Source organism: Archocentrus centrarchus, chromosome 6 (assembly GCF_007364275.1).
Source record: "Archocentrus centrarchus isolate MPI-CPG fArcCen1 chromosome 6, fArcCen1, whole genome shotgun sequence".
NCBI lineage: Eukaryota > Metazoa > Chordata > Actinopteri > Cichliformes > Cichlidae > Archocentrus > Archocentrus centrarchus.
In genome coordinates this window covers 14,921,995-14,946,954 of record NC_044351.1, presented here as the reverse complement: position 1 = coordinate 14,946,954, position 24,960 = coordinate 14,921,995, and the positions used below count along the sequence as shown (strand labels likewise).

Sequence of the window (24,960 nt, the reverse complement as noted above, 5' to 3'; positions counted from 1 at the left end):
AGCTCAGCCAATATCTTTATTGGACAGATGTGGCATGAAGTAATTAAGTGGAGCACTCTTTTCTGGATGGAGTGCAAGTCTCCTCTGACCTTTGCCTGCATGACACAGTTTATCATACATGATGTGACATACTTTCCATACTTGGAAAAACGTAACTGAAAGCTTTCTCTTGTGCATTATCCTACAGCAGGACGAATCACACCCGTGGCTGTTGCATTGAAAGGTCATTGGTCTTCTGGGTTACACTGAATTACATTAACATAAAAATAATCTGTAATATGTAATATGAAGCAAATTATATAGATTTTATTGATAAATTAATATGACACGCCATTATCTTTAAACTTATCTTTATGCTTTATTTATAATAGTTTGTTGTGACCTCTTCCGCCCTGCTGGATGTCATCTTTTGAAAATAAAGTGTGTACAACGGTGAGGAAGAGGAAGGTCAGACGAATCAAGAAGCCTATCTCTGCACGATGGTTTGCAGCTGGTAGGCTGTTACAGAAATGGGAAAAGTGCAGGTGTGAATCATCACTTCAGAAGTGCACACTCGCTCAGGATAGCGGGAGTAGCAGCTGTCATTGTGAGGTTCTGGGTTCATGCGTCACCATCCAGGAACAGCATTAAATGCAGGCTGCGTAGTACGGGTGGCCTATTATTGACTAAATTGTTTCATCAAAGGTAAAAGTTGTAATCATTCCTATGACTCCAATCACTTTTTTTTTTTTTTTTCCGTTTATTACTTCGGTTCTGCAATTTACAGACGCTGCTTAATTTGAGGTTAATGTAATTCATACAACGTTCCAGCTCCACTGTTCGTGGCTTCAATGATGGGTGTCATTAATATTCAGGTCAGCTGAGGTTGCCGAGCCTGTGTGGCCAAGGGGGGGGTTGGAGGTGGTGGTGGGGCATTGTGTTGACTGCAGGGGTTAAGATAAATAGCTTACATTAGCATGACAGCTCCTGTTGGGTGAGAGAGAGAGAGAGAGAAAGGACAAACAAGGGAACCAGTCATAACCGTATCATCTGCAGCTGGATTACATTACTCTAAGGCTGATGATGAACATGATAGAATAACATCATTTAGAATGCCTGCACACACACACACACACACACACACACACACACACACACACACACACACACACACACACACACACACACACACACACACACACACACACACAAAATTTAATGCAAACATAATTTCAAACCTTTCAAAACTTGAAAAAAAGAACATCCCTGCAGGTTTTCCTGTTGTTCATAATTAGATGAATATGTTGAATCATTTTCTTTATCAGTGAATAATTAGATCATTTAGACAATTATTGCGCATTGTTTCCTTAATAGCTAAAAAGCAGCAACAAGATAAACACGCTGAAAAGGAACAGCTTTAGATATTTTTGCTCTTTACTCTCCTACATTGCCGAAAGGAGGAATTTTGGATTCTGGCTGCAGGAGAAATCAAGCTGTTACAATCTGAAAAATAAAGTTATTTTTTTCCATCAAGTGCCGAACCAGTTCCTGCTTCACAACAGGGGGTCTATGCTTCACAAAGCATGGAGAGAGCATCTTTTTTTCCTGCAGGTGTAGTTGTGTGTGTCTTGGGGCTTACTGTTTTATCTACTGTATAATAGGCTTGGATAGCCCTTGTCTGTGCGCTGTACTTAACTGAATCATTCTGTTAGGCTCCTCGGAGACAGAGACATCTTTACCTGTAGTCAAGTCCAGTTGTATTTTCCATACACATGCACTATACAAAGTGCATCTTTCTGTGGTGGAGCTGACGAGACAAACAGACTGTCTATGGCTCAGTTTGAAATTGGAATCAATGAATTTGTCATAAATAATTCATAGGTTAGATTAATGTATCACCACTGCTCTGTGGTGAAATTGTACTGATTCAGCATAAGAATGAAAAGGATCATGGCTTGTGTCTGATTCTGTTAAAAAAACAAACAATCTGTGTGCAGTTTTTATTATTAGATGTGTGATCTCACCGGAGATGAAAAGATTAGTGATTTTTTTCCTCTTTTTTTGCTTTCCATTTAAGAAAAATCATACATTATTGCATTTCTAAAGTTAGCATTTTCATAGCAAGGTTAAGCTTTTCACTCTGTGCTGGTAAGAAATAGTAGTGTGCACAACGGCTGATATTTGCTTCTAAAAATAGAGACTTTTGCTGCCAGGAAGAAAAAGAACTGTAATTGTAGCTGGTAAAATGGCTTCAAATCGGCTTAATTTCTGAATTATTTATTTTTTTAGAGGGCTGAAAGCAAAGGTAAATGTATGTGGTAGTTGTGAGGGATGTCGTGTGCATATGTGCATATATTTACCTGAAAATGAAGTAGAAAAACAGCATCTCCATGAGCTCTGGATGAATTAGGCTAAAGACTAAACAATAGTGCCCCTTAAAGCAGTCAAAGACACAGCTGCCTCTCAGAGATGATGTCAGACCCAATGGCTCACTGTGCCATCATAATTTAATCTGTATCAGTTTTCCTCTCCCTTTATGACTTTACTTATTTTGTGATGACATTAAACTTTATCTGGTGAATGTTCCCACAATATCAAGCAGATGAGGTACCCAGAGAAAAACACTTAAGTGCCCTCTTTCTGAGATTACACTAAAAGGTCAAGAATGCTCACATTTTTCCACTAAATATGAAGTTATAACCACCAGCCATATTTAAAATTCTCCATCGAGAGATAGCAAAATCTGTCATCACCTCCAGTGTGAACCAAGAGAACTTGGCTGGAGTCAAAATGATGGATGTTCCTTTGAAGTATTTTTTTTTATTGTTAAATTGTTGGAATCCCTGAATATTTGTGCTCGGCATCAAGGCACATTATCACCTGACATTACCTTTTTGCACCGACACTAGGTACGCGCTCAAAATTCATGTGCAGTTCTCAGACAGTTTAAAGAAAATAAGCAAATAGGAGCAGTACAATGACTTACACTAAACTGTAATATAAATATTTGTGAATATATGGTTTATACATTATATATTCATATTCAAATGTGAGTGTGACTCCTGCAACAGGCTGGCAACCTATCCAGGGTGTATGACAGCAGGGATAGGCTCCAGGGATGGACTCCTACAAACCTTCTCCTACAAACCTTTCGCTTTCTGGGTGCACACGAAGGACCAAAAGCCGAGCAGAGAGTGATGGTGGTCATGTCTTGGCTCATTGGTATATATCCCTAGCCAAGAAGGTATCCCTTGGAAGGACTGGTACTAATACATTGAATTATCTTTTATTTAGCAGATTCTTTTAAAATTATTTTTCCAATCAATTACTTGTCTGTCTGTATTGTCTTTATTGCATGTAGGACATGTTTTGTTTTTTTACATTATACTGAAATAAGTCATGAGTAGGGCGCTACAAGAGATGATGCTGTGTCTAAGTACTGTTCATTCAACCCCTCTCAAACTGATTAAGACCAATCCAGAGTTAACCTCGTCTTAGCTCCCTCTTGTAAGATTACTGCAAATCTGTTGTTAATGACTGATTATGGTGGTGATTATGATTGTATGTGCAAGGAGTGGTGGGGGTTGGGGTGGTTTTGGGGGACAGAGGGTGGTGTTTGAGCAACATCTTGTTTTTGAAGTCTGCCATCCTGTTATGTGCTGTTTCCTGTCTGTTTCTGCTCCCCCACTTCATTGGTTCTGCTGAAGTAAAAAAAAAAAAAAAAAAAAAAAGTCATTCAATTATGCAACTCACATCAGGCTAAACTCAGAAAGGAGGGGTTTCACTGACTTTAGTCAGTAACCCTTAGGGAGTTGTGGGGTCATGATAAAAAGCAAAAATGGCAGTAGTGGTCATTGGAGTGCAGCAGAAAAATCCCAGAATCTGCCCTTAAGAAGACTCTAACTTGACAAAATTTGATTTCAGGAGAATGAGGTTGGGAATTCTAAAGGGAGTAAGGAAAGGGGAAGCAATTGAAATTCATAAAGCAAAGCAACGCTGGCAGTCAAGGGGGAGGAAAACCTTGAAAAAGACGAACCTCCAAACTCAAACCGCAAGCAGTAATGGCTGTGGCAACGTCCAAAGTGTGATTTATGGGGGCGAAAAAAAAAAAGGCCTTGTTTGGCAGCTTTCATGTCCAGGCCTTGTGAATTACAGTGATGACTGGAGTGCTCATCAAGTGAATTCAGGCTGCTAAGATAAGACGAAAGAGGTAGGAGGTCTGAATACTGTTTGTAAGAGCCTGCTGCATTGCTGTGTTGAACAGGTCTGATGTGTTTTTACAGTTCATCACGCAAGTGACAGTTCCTAATGAGATAGATGGGATTTGTTCTTCCACCATGTACTTGGCTGCTATAATAAGGCTTTTTGTGGTCTCCCCTAATCTCTTAAGTGCATCTATTAGGCACATTTATGATTTATGAGTTACAGAAATTACACCTTCAGTAGCATTATAGCTGTAAAATGAAGAAGCTGGAGAGAAGGAGAGGGTGAGCTTTAGGAAACAGTGAGTTTTCAGCGCTTTATCTGACACGAAGAGATGAATGTCTTTAATAGATGAGCAGATCACCCCAGGTCTTCGTTCCACAACACCACTGTTGTTCTAGATTAAAATGAATGTTTGCTTAGTTTGATTTCTAGCCACAAAAGACCCCCTGCAGCACAGAAACTGGTGCTTTTGAAAAGTGTTGCTAGGATACCATCCAGTGGAAAGATGAAATCCCGTCTCTGTGGCTTTCGAGCAGCCGTGCAGCTTGGACATCACACCCAGCATACTGTGCACATGGTATAGCGTACAGTATAGCACACTTCATTTTTGTGTGTTGGTGTATTAAAATGTTTAGTCATATCTTGGCGAGCCACCCTGGAGAAAAAGTTTGTGGGAGATCGCTTTTTCTCCAGAGACAAACCAGAGTCAGAACTGCAACAAAAGTGAGATGGTTTTGGAGATTCTTCCAGATAGAGCTACCACTGTGCTGTGCCAGCTAAACTAGGACCGAATGGTGGAGGTCTGTAAGTACCTAAAATGCATAGCAGAAGACGTTGAGACAGTCGCCGATAAAAGCAGGCGGAAGCTCATTAAAATGGCGGAAGAGAAGCTAGATGATTTAGAGCAGAACATGGAGGCAGAAGAAGCAGTCTGCTTGATTGAAGAACTGTTATCCTTCATGAATGGCAACCCAGAGGGACACCCTCAGCAGGAGGAACCCACCACCGGTTGGAGATGGAGGAAAAATATCATGAACTGCGGCACTCCCGCAAAGCCTTCAATGAAGAAATAAAAACACTTGGCGATAAGCTGAATATGTCACGATCAGCCCAATGCATAATTTGCCTCCAGCCAAAGTTTTAGAAGTGGCCATTTGCTGGGACTTGCACATCTGTGGCCAAATTGGTAAGGGAGGTCAACGTGACAAGCTGTCATATACCAACCTCATGCACCAAATAGAAAGTGGACTCCGAAAGGGTCACAGTGAGCCAGAAATCATTGAGGCTATGATCAGAGCCATCAGCCCAGGCTTGAAGCTGCGCAATATGCTGGAAATAAAGGTGGACTTGACATTGCCTCAGCTTAAAACTATATTAAAGGGACATCATAAAGAAGATGACACATCAGATCTGTACCAAAAACTGATCAGCATTGCTCAGGAGCAAAAAGAATCTCCACAGGACTTTTGGTTCAGAGTTATTGAAGTTAAGGAGAGACTTCTTTTTTGCATCCAAGGAAGGGGGGGCTGAGGGATGCTACAGCGTAGATCTTGTGAAAAGAAAGTTTCTGAGGTCAGTATGCACAGGGCTGCTCAGTGACAATATTAAGTTCCAGATCAAGCCCTTCCTTGACAACCTTGACGTCACAGATGAAACCTTGATTGAAAAAATAAATGAAGCAGCTAATCTGGAATCTGAGAGACTCAACAAGTTGAAGAGGAGCAGCACCAAGGTACCTAGAATAGCTGAGCTGCAGTCTGCCAGCAGCAATTGGAACAGCTCAGAGGGGGGCGCCCTCAGACATGAGCCCACAACCCACGACAGCTGGAAAGGGGACTGCCAAGGAGAAAATGAAGGAATCCCCACCTGAGCCCGAGGTGAGCAACCTGGTAAGAGAGCTTCAAGCAGAGGTGGCGGAGGTGCGACGGATGGTGCTTGCTTCGATGACTACTACCAGATCGCAAAAACTCCAAGCAAATTGGACGGAGTGAGGACACACAGAGGAGAAGCTGCCAGTCATGCCAGGAAAAAGGTGAAGGTGAAAGCTGTAGTCACTGCTTCAAATGCGGTCAGCTGGGTCTCATCTCCAGAGGATGCAGAGCGCCACACCAGACGCAGGAAAACTGCAGGGGGTCGCTGCTAAGGGACCGGCAGTGGCCCAGCAACAACCTTCAGAGTCCCGGTGTCACCACTGCCTGCAGGGGGAGCACATGAACACAAAGTTACACAAATGTATAGGTCGCTCAGCTGCTGCATATTGTTCCAAATTATGCCAGCAGCACCACTGGCAGGAGCACAAACCTCTATGTAGGGCAGTCAAGTTAGTTGAACAACACTTAAGTGAGAAAGAGACACAAAGAAACAGGTTACCAGAAATAGGCAGAGTTTTCTCTCAGCAAAACACGGTAAGAGGCCTGTCCATCTGATTGGAAAGTGTAAAATGGTGAAATGCACTTTTGATAATGTGCCAGTAACAGCACTGTGGAATAAAGGGGCTCAAGCAACAGTAATGATAGATGACGAGTAGCGCACCTGCCCAATAGTAATATCAGAGCTATAGATGAAATCTTAGGTCCAGTACCACTCAACCGACTTGCTGCAAATCAGACTGAGATACCATTTATCGGGTGGATATGTGTAGAATTCAAACTTAGTGGGTTGAAGGATGGCCTTCTTGTGCCTGTACTGGTGTCTAGTGATCCCAGTGTAGCCGAAGACCCTATCATTGACTTTAATGTAGTAGAAGAAGCGGTCAGTGAAAAGCTTGAACAACAGCAAGGGGCAGAGGTTGTAAGTAGTGCTCTTGATGTTGATGGCTGCACCGCAAAGACTTTTATCCAGCTAATACGCACTCACCGGTCTAGCAGTGAGGGGATCTTAGTGAGGACAGGCAGGGGTAAGATTGTTTTGCACCCAGTTGAAGTCACCACTGTAAGATGCCGTGCACACATTCGGACTGAAAAAGACACTGTAATGTTGTTTTGCCCCAGACAGAACACAGAGCTGCCTGAGGGGCTACACCTTCAAGAAGTACTTTTCACTTTAAAAAAGGGCAAGTGCACTACTGTCCCTGTCTCTGTAATCAGTACAACAGGACACAGTATCATACTAGGCCCACATGTCAACTTGGGACACATTGAGAGTGTCAAAGCTGTGTACCCTGCTGCTGTCCAGCCTGTCACGCATGAAAAAAAAAAACACAAGTACACACAAATGAAGTCACACTAAGGAGTACAGACCCCTTAGGCACGACGTGCCCAGCTACTGACGGTAGGGAACTTTGGGATCTCCCTGTAGCATTAGACCACTTGACTTATGACCAGCAGGTCTTGGTGAGAGAAATGCTTAAGGAGGAGTGTAAAGCCTTTGCTAAGGATGAAAATGATGTAGGCTGTATACCCTCACTTCGTATGCATATCACTCTCACAGATCAAACACCAGTTCAGAAAACATATATCAGCGTGCCAAAGCCATTACATCAGGAAGTAAAGGATTACTTGCACGATCTGATTAACAGGGGGTGGATCACAAAATCAAAGTCACCTTACTCATCACCTATAGTGTGTGTTCGAAAGAAGTCAGGTGAATTGAGATTGTGTGTGGACTACTGCGAGCTTAATCGTAAGTCAGTGCCAGACAGACATCCCATTCCCTGCATTCAGGACATGCTGGACAGTCTCAGTGGTAGTTCATGGTTTTCAGTATTAGATCAAGGCAAGGCATGTCACCAAGGTTTCTTTGATGAGGAAAGCCAGCCACTCACTGCATTCATTACCCCATGGGGCCTATACCAGTGGATGAGGATCCCCTTTGGCCTGAGTTCAGCACCTGCGGACTTCCAAAGAAGTATGGAGGAGTGTTTGTGGGGCTTGCGTGATGACACCTGCCTGCCTTATCTTGACAATAATTTAGTCCAAGTAAGTCATTTGGGGATCATGCAGAGCATTACTAGCAGCGTTACCAGCAGCATGGAGTCAAGCTTACAGCAAAAAAAATGTGAGCTGTTTAAATCCAAAGTTAGGTTTTTGGGCAGAATAGTGTCAAAAGGGGGTCACAGCATGGACTCTGCAGAAGTGGCCCCTGTGCAGGCCCTTAAGGAAAAACATCCGAGCACAGTGATGAAGGTCAGACAGCTTCTTGGTTTCTTGCCGTACGACAGATCCTACAGTAAAGACTTTTCTCACATAGCGAAGCCCCTTTATGAACTCTTGGCAGCCCCACCCACTGCCTCATCTCCGCAGCAGAGCCCAAGGTTTTGTAAAACAGGGACATGGCTTAAAGCCCCTCAGCTTCTCCTGTGTCATGGACTGATGAGCACCACCAGGTCCTGTGCCACCTAGTGGACAAGCTTTCCAGCCCACCAATGTTAGGCTACCCAGATCTAAATGAGCCATTTGTGTTGCACACAGATGCTTCACAGGCAGGACTGGGAGCTGTCCTTTATCAGTGCAGTCATGGCACACTCAGGGTCATAGCTTATGGGTCCAGGACACTAACCCCTCCAGAGTGAAATCAAATGGCTGAATTACCTCCTTAGTATGCAGTCAAGTTCTCCAGAGTCCCGCTAATGACTTCTATATTTGACTTAGGTGTGTTGAAGCAGAGACACATCTAAAACCTGCAGGACACTGGCCCTTGAGGCCTGGAGTTTGAGACCCCTGCTCTAGACAGTACCTTTACTTCTTATGCAGATTCTAGTAATAAGAAACACATAGTGTTGGCCACACCTCTGTCCTTGATTAAGTTGGATGTCAGAACTGTTATGGAGAAAAATGATCCAGCTAAGTACATAGTCATGGGTGGGGCGTGCACACAGACTGTGTTGATGATAGGCAAAAAAAAAAAAAAAAAAAAGAGGACTGATAATATCAGCAGTATCGATGACTGCAGTGCACGGCAGTCGGAGTATCTCACTATCGAGGTTAAAGCCTAAATGTGCCTATATTTCATGAGTCTGCTTGAACGCAGGGGCAAGAGCATAAGGTATGTAAGGTGTTATTAAATGTCAGGATGACATTTTTTTTAAGTGGGGGAGGGTGTAAGAGGACAACTAATATGGTGATGTAAATGGCTCTACATGTGGAATATTTTGACATTGTTCTGTGTTCTGTTAAAATATTGAGTATGAGAGTCCACCAATTTTTTTCATTTGACCATATGCGAAGGGTAAACTGTTATTTAGTGATTGAATATGTATCAGTTGCCTATGTTTTTCAAGTTCCCAGGTAATTCAGGAATGGCAAATTGTTCGTGGAAAAGTGGTAGAAGGAAAAACTCTTCTTCTGTTGTTGTTTTTTTGGTTGATTCATGGAAAGAACGATTAAAAAACGATTTCTCAAAACTCAAAGTTCAAACTTGACAAGTCCGAACTTCCCAAGTACGGGGGATTATTTTTCAATTGGAACACCAGCGGACTTGATGACATCACAGTTCAATTTACTGACTGCTCAGTTTTAAAAACGTCATCTCTGAATAAAAACATTATACATATATACACAGCTATGCTGTTTACTGAACAAAAACAGGTCAGATGATAAAATTATGTTATTTTTATTCCAGAAGACTTCCACCACTTGCAACTGACAGATGTTTAGAATACAGTCAAATAAGTATTAACATTTTAAAACATATAATTTGATCATTTCTGGAGCAGGCTTGCAATCAGTCTTCACAATCTCCATGAACAGCATCAACAGGCTGCAGCGATGTTCGCATTCCCATTGTGTTCCTTCCTGAGTAAAAGATTTTTAATATCAGTTTTATCAATTTGCTCAGGAACAAATGAAACACTGAAATAACAAATCATCGGCCATTAGAGATCATCTGAGTGAATTATATTCCTGTTTAACTTGTACGCAGCGGCAAAAGCGAGCTGGAGTTTTGAGAACGATGTGCCGGCCGTTAGCAGAATGGACATCTCCGAAAATGTCGGAGCACCTTTGCAATCAAGCAATATCTTGATAAACTGAGCAGATATTTGATGTTTACACATCTACATTCTTGCCTGAAAACACCTTCAAAGTTTGTTTTGTGTCACAGGAGCAGTAATATTTCAAAATTTACTCACAGTTTTAGCCGGTCTATTCGTATGTAGAGGTGGGCAGATTGATCCAAATATCGATAATATCAATACCAACGTTGGTATTGATATTGATCAATACCAGTGTAATGAGATCAATACTTTAGCTTCAGTTTAATACATCTTTTATTATATTTTCTGAACACTACCTGAAAAAAAAGTTTTAATTTGTTCTTGAGTGATCATTTTGTACCCTTTTTTAAAGAAAAAAAATTCAGACATTACAATGTTTGGGAAAAATTCTTTTGTTACTGTTCTAATGTCTCAGAACAAAAACTTTGATTTTGATAAAGTATTTTCTATTTACCTATAAATGTTGCCCAATTCTATCCTGGGTTTTAACTAATTAATGATCTAAAGGAAGAAAATCACAGAACACTTAAACTTCATGAAAAATCTTCATAATTATTAAAAAGTATCAGTATTGTATCAGTATCAGTGATATTGGCCCTGTATTTACTTGGCATTGGATCCAGTGGTGCACACACACACACACACACATTAAAGGTGCTCCAGCGCGCTCGATCGCGACTGTTTTCACTTGTATCAATAGGAGGCTTTTAAATACTCAGGTTAGCTTAAGTTACTAGTAGTAAATTAACAGGTCACTGTTCTTCAACTGTGTGCTGTAGTTTCAATATAACTTATATTGAAAAGGTGCGTTGTGTGTTTGTGTGTGTGTGTGTGTGTGTCTGTGGGTGGGGGTTGGCGGACTATGTAGTTGCCGATGTTGGATCTTGTATTGGTGTGAAGCAAGAAAAATAAAAAGAGTGCCACGTACAGAAATCGGCAGTGTCTGCCTGATCTCTGGTTGCAACACATACAGTAAGTCCAGCTTTGTTTGTCATGCAAAGCTGCCATATTACATGCACTCTCTTCTGTCATAATCCATTTTTCTGTAATAAGACACCATTTGTCTGGCAAATGCTGATATCTCAACCCCACTGTCACACCTCTGAGCCTCTGCCAGCTGACACCTCCGGCTGTTCACAAAGAATCAATAGCGTCTGCCTCATGTTCAATTATACTCTAATTGACACTCACCAAACCAGAATGACCTCAGACAGGTCTGCTGATATTGAACTGATGCTCGGTGTTGTAACACCAGAAAATGAATATATGTGAGTGCGGAAAGGGCCTTCAGGTTAGGGTTGATTGGCAGATAAAACTGAGCTGTAAATGAAAGATTTTTCTCTGTATTGTTACTTTGTCAGCTCTTAAATTGTCAAAAGATGTAAAAAAAAAAAATGCAATTACACATCTGTCTTTTAGAATAATAACTCATTAAAGGAAAAAAAAGGGATAAAAACATGTTTTTGATCCATGTCAGATTTTTTTTTCCCATCTGGGTTCTTTTTCGTGGGTAATACTATTTAGTATTTTTTTTTTTCCAGAAACATAGAACTGTTATCGTGAGCATTTTTCAATTTAATTGGGCAGCTGTAGTCTTCTAAACACATGAACCATTTTCAGTGTGACCTGATTCAACAACATTAAGAATATGAAGATACTAAATTAACGATTTCACGTCAAGTATTTTCCACCTTTAGATCCTTCCTCTTCTTTTTATCTCTCTCAAAGCTCTCTTTGTGCTTCCTCTCTCTCTCACACGCACACACACACAAACACACACACACACACACAACTGTTGCTTTTCATATCGTGTTACTGAGAATGAGGCTGAGAGCATTAGGCGTTAAGATCTGTGAGTGAGCAATGTGATGCCTGCTCAGCTAAACCAGTGCTCAGGGTTGCTTCAGGGAATGGTCAAAATGCCAATCATCAGGTGTGAGCCTATCAAGGACCTTGTGCCTGGAGGCTGATGGGAAGCAGAGACATGGTGGAGTTGAATTTTCAGTGTCACTTCCTGCTCATGGTCCACACACTAGTGACGAATGGCTGGTGAGGTTTGTCATGTGCTATGACACAAGTTAGGCCAGATTCTGTTTCCACATTACACACACTGTAATGCTGTGATATGAAACCTATGTTTCTACATTGGTCAAATTATTAAATAAATTATTCAATAAATGAGGAAACTTCTCTTGTGAAAAATGGATTGAAAAAAAGAGTCTATCCTGTTCTGCTGCTCCACCATAATTTGGATCATGAAGCCACACAGTTCATTTTTCAGCAAGTGAAAATCAGATTATGCGGATTGTGTGTAGTTGGTCAATATTTTTGGTAATAGGGTTTTATAATTTGTCTGTGTACTGGCTACAAAATTGATTTTCTTCTGTAAAGATGTTTCTAATTGTCAGCTTTTCTTTCTTCTTTCTTTATCCCCTTTAGGAAAAACAAGCAGTCCTGCTAATGTTCCATCAGCTGAGCTTCTAGTTCTAACCCCACCAGGTGGTCCTCAATTCAACATCATGTTGCACCTCACCCTGCTCCTCCATCTGCTTGTCCTTTCATGCTCCCATGAGGGTACGTAGCACATTAAACTCAAAGGAAAAAGCTAGATTAATTCACAGAATGAAACAAAAATAAAAACTGTGAGATATATTATGGCTGTTTGATGAAAACATATTGCTATTTCTGAGAAAAAGAAATAATTCTTTGTACTGACCCTCTTTATTGTCAGTCATGCTTCCTGGGCATCCTTAGGCATTGAGTGTTTGTATGCCACTATGAATCAATCAAACATTCATTTTTTCTAGTTAATTTCTGTGAATTTAGAGCACAGATCTCAGACTTGGCACTGGTGATATATAAAAATGTTGTAATTAGTTCAGCAGTTGCTCTCTGACAAGTTTCTATCCAAACAGTAACGCAGCACTCCGGATTCAAAAGGACTTCGCTCATTTATCTTTTCATTTACTCACGTGGCCATCACCTTTCGAGTATCGCTATACAAAAATGCGGTTGTCAAAGATTGGTTTGGCACCAACAGTTTGTCAGTAAATAGTGTCTCTTACACACTTTGACAAGTGGCTCCAGCTATAAAGCATAAAAGTCACACAGGTGGCTGGCAGCCTGCTTAGTAGCACACTTGTCAAAACTGGATTGTCAGTGTGGCCATAAATGAAGCGCAAGAATGACAAAGTGTGAACAAGCTGCTAAATGCTAGCTTTAAAGGACATTATGAAAAATCATGATGCTGGCAGTGATGTGTCCTTCGAGGGAAAAAAAAATGTAATTTTAATCAATATATAAAGATGGGTTTTAATGTAATGCAGCAGAGAACACTTGCAATTGCAAGGATGACAAAGAGATTGCCATTTTTCTTTTAAACATAGGCAATATCTGATAGGCCAAACCTGGCAGTCGTGTGCCTTTGAGGGCAGCATGTGGCTGTGCAATCTGCTGCTGTTGGAAACAAAGCAAAGTAGACAGAAAACAGCAGGCCTGAAAATGACCTGTCTAAAACTGAAACAACCTTCTCTGTGTTACTGGGTCCCTATACCATGGACAGTTCTCACTTGTTTCAAATTTGATTTCACATGAACTAAAGAAAGAGAGCTTTGGACTGTGACTCTTCTGGCTTTACACTTCTTTCTGAAAAGACACTGAGCTCCAGGAGATTTTCTTTTCTCTCTCTGTTACTCTCTCGCTAGCTCTTTCCCATTCTCTCCTTTGTTTTCTTCACAGAAAAGCACATGTGGTGTGGTTTTGTGTGTGTGTGTGCGCGCAAACACACATGGAAATGCAGTACATACATACATATATAAATTATATAAGGCAAGAACAGAATTCATAATTTCTCACAAGCTTGAAAATCAGTATTTGGTATGATCACCGTTATTGATCAGCCTAAACTCTCTTAGACATTCAAAGCTCTTCTCTGGATGTTGGCAGCCTTTTGTTTTGTTCTCTATCAAGATGATCCCACACTGCTTCAGTAATGTTGAGATCTGGGCTCCTGGGAGTCCAATCCATGACTAAGGTGCCGTTTACACGAGACCGTTTTCATTTTGAAACGGTGTCGTTTTGATGCGTTTCGGCCTTGCGTTTACACGACAACGGTGTCGTTTTGGTGCTTTTCGCCCTTCTGTTTACACGACAACAGAGTGAAAATGATGTGTTTCAGAAACGGGGTCCAGAGTGGAGCGTTTCAGAAACGCACCGGCTTGCGTTTTCGTGTAAACACTTGAAACCGGGGTGATTTGAAAACGCTCGACTCGCACATGCGCACTATGGTTGCGACGGCCAGTTTTTCGCGCACGCGCAAACTGATAAACAGTACTCGCGGATTCACGAGTGCTTCTTATGCTTTTCCTGTGTTTTGACCGTTTTGTAATTCAGCGTTGTGTGCAGCAGCGATCCAACCTCATCATCGGTCCACACAAAACCTCTCACATTGGCCGTTTTGTAAGTAATGAACAATTTGCCGCACTACCTACTGTGTCACTCCACGCATGCGCGTCTTGCGTAAACAAGCTTTGCAAAGAGAAAACCAACGCCAACTTGTGGCCTGGCATGGGAACTACATCGTTTTCATCGTTTCACATGTCCTCGTGTAAACGCGGATCGTTTCTGAAACGCCATCGTGTAAACGAAAGGCTGAAACGCATCAAAACGACACCGTTTCCAGTGAAAACGGCTTCGTGTAAACGGCACCTGATAGGTCCATTGTGTGTTTTTCTGTCCAGTGCTTTTACTGCATTGGCAGTATTTTTGGAGGAATTGTCAAGCTAAAAAATGTTGCCAATCAGATACTTTCCAGATGGTTTTGCATGGCTGATCAAAATGTGATGACACTTTTCTGCTTTCATGGTTCCAATCGAATTTGACAAGATCCCCAAAACCACTGGCTGAAAAGCAGCCCCAAAACATGACAGAGCCTCCACTGTGTTTGTGAGAACTATTGCTCAAGAGCACAGGTCTGGTGCCTTGGAAGAAAAATGGAAAGAAACGAGGGGTATTAAAAAAATATTAAACATCAGAAGCAGGAGACAAGGCATATTGGTAATCAAATGTGTGCTAGAATAATTTTCTTTATTTATGTATTTCAAGATGTTATGTGCCACCAATTCTGTACATTTCAGATCCTCTGATACATTGTAGCAAAAGACTGGTTACCTTTTCTCTTGAGCTAAGTCTGAGGAACAGAGCCCTGTCTGAGGATATGAGTCTGCACACTGGCTCACAAGGGAGCAGCAATGATGCTGAGAATTACAGTAAACCATGAAGCATTTCAGCGTGATCAGTAAAATCAGTTCTAAAACCAGGGAAGAGAGGCCAAAACAGGGCTGATAGGATTTTTATTATGAGCCCAGCAGCTGTATTTTGTACCAGCTGCATGTATAGTACGCTGTGTAACTAAAGTTCAAATCCAGGTATTGTGTTGCTGATCCGTCTAAGCAGACAGCAGCCAAACAGCAGTCTCTGGTCTTTATTGTGGGTAGAGAACATTGGCTTGACATTTTTGTTTAGCCCCAACAAATATTAATGTGACATTACTGCAATGACAGTTGTGTAAAAGGCAAGTACACACTAGCCTGCAACTAAAGTATAGACAGTGATTGTGTATGTCTATGAGTCTGTGGTTCAGTTGGCTATAATAAGGCTTACACTGCAAGTACAGAACTGTGTTTATGATTATTGATTAATCATCTGATTGATATGATTGCCTTCTTCCTTTTTGTTTTATTATTTCGGAATATTTATTTCATATTTACAGAGTCAAGAATGAAAACTGGTGACTTGACATCCTTTGTTAAATGTTACAGGTGCATCAGTCACTGGGGAGGTACCTGACTTTTATGGAGGTAAGTAATTATATGTCACTTATAATTATGATCCTGTACTGCTTGATATTATTAGTGGAGATTTTATTAATAATAAAACTGTTGACATGCCATAACACAGCAGCAATGTGAAGATGGCAAAAACATTTTTGAGACTCAGTTTTTTTTTTTTTCTGCTGAGTATTTTTGCAGGGAGCTTTCCATCAATCTAGTGAAGAAACACCTCCATATATGATATGGATATGCAGAGATCCTAATGGAAGTGCTATTAAAATAGCTTTCATCTTGCTTTCGCATTGCATGTGTCCACTGTTACGTTTTTGTGACTTATTGAGCTGGAATTCACTTCAATAAAAATATTCATAAATATCAGAGATCAGGCTCCAAGGCTGCCCACGAGCTTACAGTAAAGGTCACAGGGTCATGTGTCACGTGTTATGTTTTTCTCAATATCTTTTGATACTTTGACAGCAGACATATTTGTTGTCAATGTACCTTTGAGTCTTTTGAGGGGGGAATTCAAGTAAATAGCAATAGGTTAGCAGGAATGCTGCAAAATTCAAAGGCTTGTTTCCATTTGATTTATATTTTTCAAATCAGAGACTGTCTGCACCTGTTTACTGGCAAGCTGATGAGGTTGTCTCCTTGGAGAAAGCTGTGATTCATACTCAAGGCTATGCCACTAGACTTTTTGAGAAGGGTTTTGATTTCTTTTTCCATATTTCTTTCAGAGTTCGAGCTCTTTACTGGCATTTGGCAAGCTTTTGATTTCCTTTTAATTCCAGAAACAATATTCTTCTTGTTTGTTTGTGGAGTGAACCTTACCATCTTTGGTTCAAAGGAACATAACTTGTTTTTGTTTGTCATGTTGGTCTGGGTTGTAGAGGGGTCTTTGAGTTCTACAGATTTTATACAGGTGCAGTCCACATAGTTCAAGAGAACAGACTCTAGCAGTATAGCATAATATAGATAAAACGTCTTCTTCCTGTTTTCCTTAATTACAGTTATACAGTACTCAATCTTTTATACTATTTTGATCAACTCAGATACTCTTAAAAGCAAAGCAAAGAACCAAGTCTGCTCCAAAGAGACTTTAACTGCGTGTTTGCTCATCCTCCGCCAACTGAAGTGGTCAGACTACAAAAGAATTTTACTTTCAGGATTCCCATTCAGGCAGTGACAGATGGCTCCCTTTCTCATGGTCCACAGTGGGATAGGGTTAATGAAAATACCCAGACATCATGTTCTTTTCCACTGTTTCTATTTCTGGATTTCTTCTTTCACATGTACATCAATCCTAATAGAGACGGTTAGGATCCAAGGCATTAGGCATATGAATCTAGGCTGGTCATTAGAGCTAGAAATTGTGTTTTGTCATGCCTTGTTGTGGTGTTATTTGGGCACGACAGATGAGAAATAATTGTGCATTTCATCATTATTTATATATATATATATATATATATATATATATATATATATATATATATGAGAGAGAGAGAGAGAGAGAGAGAGAGAGAGAGAGAGAGAGAGAGAGAGAGAGAAAGTTTACATTTTTACATAACTGGTTAAAATAACCTGCAAATTTATTTTGCTAGTTTAAGAATCAAAATTATATTTTTGATTATTTGTTCTACTATTTGCAAAGGATTTACACCAAGTGTGCTTGTATCTAGGTCTCTAGGAGGAAAATAAAGGAGGAAGCAGGCTGTCGGCAAGGGATAAATTGGTAGAAGGAAGGCTTGCTGATTTGTTGCTTGGGAACATGTTGTGATGCTGTTTGCAGGTTGAATTGTTGATGGCTCCAGTGAGCATCTTTTTTTTTTTTTTTTTTTTTCTGGTGGTCACTCTTTGTTCTTGTTTTTGTTTTTGATGCTTTGCCATTGATTCTCCTTTTTCTTTCTTGGAAGTATCGACCGAATTTTTTCCCCCCTGTGTCCCCTTATGGAGTATCACCTCCTGGACAAGTTGACATTATTTCTACATGTTTACAGAAATAACAGAACATGATGTAGTTTGGGCTCTGCTGGTTGCTTTGATGCCCACATCAGTTGTTTTTAAGGTCACTCTGTGCTTTAAAAAAAAAAGAAAAAAAAAAAGTGGGAAGCTGCTGCTTAGGCTTCGTGATTTTGAACTCTTACCTGGATAAGGATGAAGGTGTAGTCATTGGAGTCGATAGCAAGTTTCTCAAAGGTCAGAACATCGTGTAGGCATCCTTCCAGTTGGGGCACACTGCAGGATCCCTTTTTTTCTTGTAACTGAACTGCTTATCATTCAGCACATAGCAAAATTTATACACATCATTCTGCTGTTAAAGCCATAGTCGAGCTCACCTAATGCCTGCCTCTTTAGTACCAAGCGCTCACCTCTTGTAGGGTCGAAGGCTGGCTGTAAAAAGTGTGAAGTTTTTCGTGGCATTCAGAAACATCAGAATCTTAATACTGGTTTCTTAAATCACTTCTCAGCTGGAAAGGCAAATAGGGCAAGCTTTAAAAGCTGCAGAGCAAAGGCTGATTGTTGCCGGATTATGTCAGGACTAATGCAGATATCCCAGTGATGAAGCATTTCACATTAATGTGTATAAAAGTGAAAATCTCTGGACTCAAGGTCAAAGATGTATATCATTTTTGAATAGTTCTGATCCTTTAAACAATATTTTCTTTCAGCAGTAGTTGTAACAGCACAGCTGGTAACACATTACTGACACTGGCCATTCTTTAGGCCAAACCTCTGTGAATAATTGGGCCTGCAGTGAAGCAGAATAAATAAATATTATTTAACACTTAAAATTTAAAAAGTAGATTTTCACTCCAGGGAGAGTTTGGTTTTCCACCCTGCCTCATTATGTGGCTCAGGGGTTTGTGGGTAATTATTGCTGCACTGTGCTTTTAGTGCCAGAAGGATACAATATGTTAACTGTCCCACTTGGACACTCTCTTGGTCGTGCAAACAAGCCATACTGCAGATGTTGCTGTAAAACATCATTGTGAACAAAATTAAATTCACTAGAGAATTTCCTTCTTATGGGATTTCGAGTAATTAGCTGATTATTCGGATAAGACAAATATTGCTTTTGCAGAATAGCAAACTGGGAAACAGCTGAAAAATAAAATAAAGACATTTAAAAGGGGAAAACAAACTGGGCAGATTGCAGTTTTTTGGGGGTTTTTTTGGTGTATAATTGTTATACTATTTTTAGCTAGCAAGTAATTGTGATTCACCTAAGATAATACCTAAAATCTTAATGAATAATTGATGTCTCATTAGAAACCAATGCTAGGGAAGATAACAGCCTCCTAAAATAACAGGATGTGTTATTTCAAATTCAAATTAGAGTCTAAACTTACCTGCTGTTGAGCTGAATTGGATTGTCTGTGTCTGATAATGAAGTCTGACCAGTGGAAGATCACTTCCAGCAGGCCCCAGAGACAGAGCGCTCCTGACTCTGTGTGTGTTTCTTACCCTTTTGTACAGATGCGGCCTTCCCTGAGACTTATTGTCCATCTTTCTTTCTTTCTTTCTTTCTTTGTGTGTGTGTGTGTGTGTGTGTGTGTGTGTGTGTGTGTGTGTGTGTGTGTGTGTGTGTGTGTGTGTGTGTGTGTGTGTGTGTGTAAGTAGGAAGTGGGATCACTGAGTTGACCATTGTGTAAATAATTACTTGCCAGTTAGACAGAGCAGCTCAGTACATCCACTGTCAAGTAGTGCCAAAACAGGAACAGAAAGGGTTTTATGTGAGGAAAGAAGAGAACCTGTGAGAGATACAGATTAGGAAAGAAATGCAACTGAACAACTAGTGAGTGTTAGATGGAGAATGGTTTTGTTTTGGACATCACATATCAGGCTTGTTTGGACTGAGGGTGCAAAGAGTTTATGGGAAAGAAGAGTGGTAGGCTGCGAAAGAGAGATCGTGATTTCAGTCATGTTTGTGAGTGGTGACAGCAGGTATAATGTCTCTATTCTACGGATGGAGTTGTTTTTGCATGTATTTAACTGTTTTAATGGCACATGATGAAGAATTAATTGATCATCAAAGTTATTATGATGCATTGTAATTGGCAAGACACATTTAATGGCAGACTGTCCAATATTTTATTCAGAACCACAAATCTCACCTGTTATAGTGATAGTCTCCATCCTCTAGAAAACCTTAGATTTTGTGCAGCAGAAAACTCATATTTGGGCTAAATGAAAAGTCAGGTGATTATCAAAAACCATCAGTAGTTATCAAGACATACCACTAAAAAATAAACAGTCTTGGTGTAGTGCTAGATTTTAAGTTCAGTGGGTTATACTGTCTGGGGAGCAGCCATTTCTGTACAGATTTAGTAGTTGCTGAGCTGGTAGAGAATGAAGCAAAGTGATGAACTGACCAAAAGACATGCTTTCAGCAGGGCTAAAAACTAGAAAGCTAAGAGATCTTTGAAGTAGCTGTGGAAGGAAATCAAAGAAAAGCAAAAACCAAAAAGTGACAGTAGGATTTAGGTTAGAGAGGTGGAGGAAGAACAGAGGCAAGCCAGGGAGACTTTGAGACACGGAAAATGAAACAAGGCAGGGAGAATATAAGAGGCCTGTGTGTGTCTCCAGGCTGTAGGTCTTGTGTGGCCTGTTTTAACACCCCCTTCCACCATCTGCCACATCCTACATTATAGGAAAAGCACAGGAATGGCACCAGTGCTCATCTCTGAGTTACACTTCAGCAGCTATTTCAGCACTGCAGTGCAGCCCCCATGACTCCCCCCCAATCTCGCATTTACAGTTCATTTTTCCATGTACAACATTTATCTGACACTGATGCAGGATAACATAAGCCCACCAATAGAAAAGGGTCACTATTTTCCCTTTACTCTGCTGATCCCTGCAAGTCTGTTTCTTTCACATTTTCAGTTTCTTTTATTTCTTTTTTCTCTCTCTCTTGTTCCCAAAACACAGATTCTCACTTAGTTTCCTTACATCAGCCTTACAATGGCCCATTTATTATATGTTTAATTTTTCTCTCAGCCAGCAGTAATTCAGAGACCTTGGGATTTACATCAATGTCAAGCATTTACACACGGTTGGCTGCTGTAGTGTGTGAGTGGGAGATGATCCTCTCTCCTAACGTCTTAATTGTTGCCTTCTGGTTGGCTGTAAAGGGTATAGCTAACTTGCAAATGTGGTTATAATACCACCTTCCTACTGGTTAGGATTTTCTTTTTTTTTGACCGTGACAGTCTAGGCAGATAAATGTGCATCTAATTTACTACTGCTAAACTGCACCATAAATTTTTGGATATTACTTGACAGAAATAGCCAGCAATCACATGCTTTTCTGCTGGTTATATTTTATTTGTCACATATACACAAATATATCTGACTGCTTTTGTGACATAAATCATGGTGAGAATGCACTTTCAGGTGGAAGGATATCATAAATATAACCGTCTTTTGTTCAGGTTACTAAAGGTCGCTAAGTCTGTCGATATGACATTTTCAGAGTGAGCGAATGTCTAAGTACTGGCCTGGATCGAAGAGAAGCAGGATATTGCTGTCTGAAAGAGCAGGCTTCTCCCCATTGAGGTGTCAGCTGTGCTCTCTTAGAACTCGGAGACGCAAGGGAATAACGCACATGTGTGCGCACGCATACGCATTTGTATTCCCGCAGTCACCTACACACACTCTTGATCTGAGAGAATAATCAGCATTTGGGAACATTTGCCTCATTGCCTATTCATAGCCTGGCATTGTGTTTATGTCTTATTCATGCCTTTGCTCATGATGTCTGTCTGTTTTAATGAGTAATTGGGGCTAATTACGTGTGCCTTACGATGCTGTAAAAGGAAGCTTGAACCAAGAAAAGCATTTTCATCAAGGAGAACGCTCTCTGAAATTTCCTGTGCTGTTGCTCCACAGTGTGATGACACATGCTGTATGAAACAGGTTTGGATTATGCTAAGTAAAGTTGGCATTTCCACTTGGAGGATTAGTATTAGTGTGGAACAATATCATATCCACTAGCAACTGATAAATGCATCACTCTGGTTTGGCACCTGAGTGAGCACATCTCTGCCACAATTAGTGTGAGTTTGTGGTTTGGAATAAAGCAGAGGCTTATTACCCTGCATCAGTGGCTGAAAGAGAGTTTGTGTGGATTCAAGAATTAGATTAGTTACAGCTACAACTGGGATTTATCTAAACCCAGCGTCTAAGCGCTAGAGGTGTGCGTGCCTGTGAAAACCACAAACCAGGCTGACACAGACACAGGTCCTCGCAGAGGCAGCCTCACAGTCTAGTCAGTCTATTTTTTTTTTGTGTGTGTTGTTCCTGAAGCCAGTTCTTTTTTCTTTTTGATCAAACTGCCCCACAACTGACAATTGTGAGCTCTTAAAACTTGAGTTTACTTCTCTGTAAGACTGCTTGTAGTTATTAACCCTGCTCTTGTTTGTTTGTTGTCAGCAGATGAAGTCACAGGTTACGGACCAGTGTTTGAGGAGCAGCCGGTAGATACTATCTACCCCGAGGAGTCACCCGAGGCCAAAATTACCATGAACTGCCGGGCTAGAGCCAATCCACCTGCCACATACAAGTAACATATGCTCCACATATACACTACACACTGTGAGGGATGGTGAGCGGTGAGAGGCACATAACATGCAGACTGTTTTAGGATCTGCTATCAAATGGAAATGGTGTAGCCACAAAGATGTTATCTTAACTTAACTCTTATCCTCTAAGGTGTGTGTGTGTGTGTGTGGGGGGGGGGGTATTTTGTTTGCAGCACACATTTGTTTTATCTTAGTACTTGCGATCATGTAAACGCCAATGCAAGCAGATATGCAAGCAGATTTAGAAAAAAAACAAGCTTTTTTTTTTTTAATGCAATCAAGCTTGCATCTCATTTTACAGCTCAGAATTTCAAAGCGTTTTATATGATCTGTTTCAGTTTAGTTGGAAATACATGTAAATTAGATTGCTCTACATCTTCTAAATCAGTTTCATAATCAGGGAGCCCAGAATTAGATGTCAGAGGTTGCGGAATTAGCTGGCACAGAGAATTCGTTTATAGTACACTCTATTCTGCATGAAACATGCAAAAACATGATTTTTTTTTTTTTTTTTTTAAATAGATCAGCCCTCAGTTTATAAATTTGTTTACTTACTGTAGAAGTGCAACTTTAATGCAGCCGCTGGTCTGACCTTTCCCTGTCTCAAAGGGCCAAATGTTAGAGAGGACCAAACCATGTAAAATGAATGCATGGCAGTGCTTCAGACAGCTTATCTGCTTGAGTTGCTTAATGTAAATTTAACCAAAAAAAAAAAGAGACTCTGACAGCTTTCAAAAAGTGCTTCTGTGTTGACCTTGATCATTTTTCTTGCAGATGGAAGCTGAACAACAGGGAAATTGACCTAAATGAAGAGGGCAGCCTCTACAGTTTAGTAGGAGGGAACTTGGTCATCAGCAATCCCATTAAGAGTGAACATGTGGGGAAATACTCCTGTTTGGCTACCAACATGTACGGCACGGTCGTAAGCAGAGAGGCCTCTGTCCAGTTTGGATGTAAGTGTTCAGTTTAAACTGTGATGTAAAACACCTTCTACTTTTAAGCGCTGCCCTGTTAGACTTTCATGCATATTATGCACACTGAAATTGCAAGGGCAGCTGGGACAAATCAAACTCAGTATGGAAAATGTAATTTGTGAAAGCCGATGTGTCTTTCTGTTAGAAATCGCAGCTCAATTCAAAAGTGGTTGTCAAACTTTATACAGAACTTACACCGTCAGTGTAGTTTTATAGAACTTAGTTATTTGAGATCCTTGACAGTGGAGTCTAATTTTTGCCTCTCCCTCTCTCAGACCTCGATCTTTTCTCATCGGAAGAGAGGTCCACAGTAATCGTCAAAGAGGGACAGGGGGCCGTGTTGCTCTGCGCTGCCCCACCGCATTATCCAGGTACAACACGTGAAAGCTGAGCCTGCTTCTGCTGAGTGCGCCTACAAAATAATGATCTCTAATCTTTTGTAGTGTTAGCATCTGATTAAAAAGTGGTCACGTGGCACACTGGCAAAGTTGGTACCACTGCTTTGAACTGAGATAAATGAATCTGATATTTTGTGTCCTGCCTGTTTGGAGCTGGAGCTGGGTTTCACTGTTTTCACGATCTCAGCTGCAGCCAGCACTAGATGCTGGATTTCTGTCTGTTGCCTTATTAATGTAAAAGACAGGAATACAAATGGTTTTGATTAGTTTCATATTTGCAGTTTCATTAAATCCATTTTCATGTACACTTAAAAAATTGTACTGTTACTGTTGGTATCACTCCCTTCCACTAGAGGGCTCCAATCATTGTTTACATTTTTTGTGCTGTCTGACGTGCAAGGAAGAAAGAGACACGATAGCCTTTTCAGCTACAGAGAGCCAAACAGAAAAAACAAAGCAGACAAAGATTAAACCTGTCACTTAACTATCCAAATAACATTGCCCCAACGTGGTAAGTTGATCTGATTATTGTCAAACATTTGTTTAATTGTGTAAACGGACGTTGTGTTGTTTTGAAGATGTAAACTATCGTTGTTTTGCATAAAAGTGAAATACGTTTTCCCACATGGGTTTTCAAAGGAGATATGTCGCTGTATTCAATCAGAATATCCGTGAGATGCACAAATTCGGTTTAATTTTGTGTTTAGATCTGTAAGATCCTCATAATGTGTAATCTGATGTGTTGTTGCATTTGTTTAGAGTATAAAGCTAAGCGTCTTGACAGTATATCAACCTGGAAAATGTAATGTTAGAGATTGTAAAGTGTTTAAATGCTGAATTTGAATCTCAGAGTTATAAGTGATTAATCTAGCACAACCTTAAATGTGAGTTATTCAAACGGTTTATAGTGAAAGGTTCTAAATTTGTGTTTATTTGTATTATGATCTTAAATGTTGTAATTTCATTTTATTTACAGTTTAACCGGCTGTCATTAGGCTGTGTATAGCCAGAGGGCAATAAAAAAAAAAAAACAACTACAACAAAACAACAAGTTTA

At 40.4% G+C, this 24,960-nt stretch overlaps 1 protein-coding gene across 3 annotated transcripts in view; it reads left to right on the top strand.

The window, feature by feature from the left end:
• cntn1a (contactin 1a) overlaps positions 1-24,960 on the top strand; it is a 75,245-nt gene that overhangs the window by 25,972 nt on the left and 24,313 nt on the right. For 2 of the 3 annotated variants that reach the window (XM_030730539.1, XM_030730541.1), the window contains exons 2-6: positions 12,557-12,691; positions 15,937-15,975; positions 22,384-22,513; positions 23,307-23,485; positions 23,782-23,877. In XM_030730539.1, coding sequence (XP_030586399.1) covers positions 12,637-12,691; positions 15,937-15,975; positions 22,384-22,513; positions 23,307-23,485; positions 23,782-23,877 — 499 coding nt within the window. In that variant the 5' untranslated portion in view covers positions 12,557-12,636. The remainder of the gene's footprint in view (positions 1-12,556; positions 12,692-15,936; positions 15,976-22,383; positions 22,514-23,306; positions 23,486-23,781; positions 23,878-24,960) is intronic. The other variant, XM_030730542.1, reaches the window with a different exon arrangement.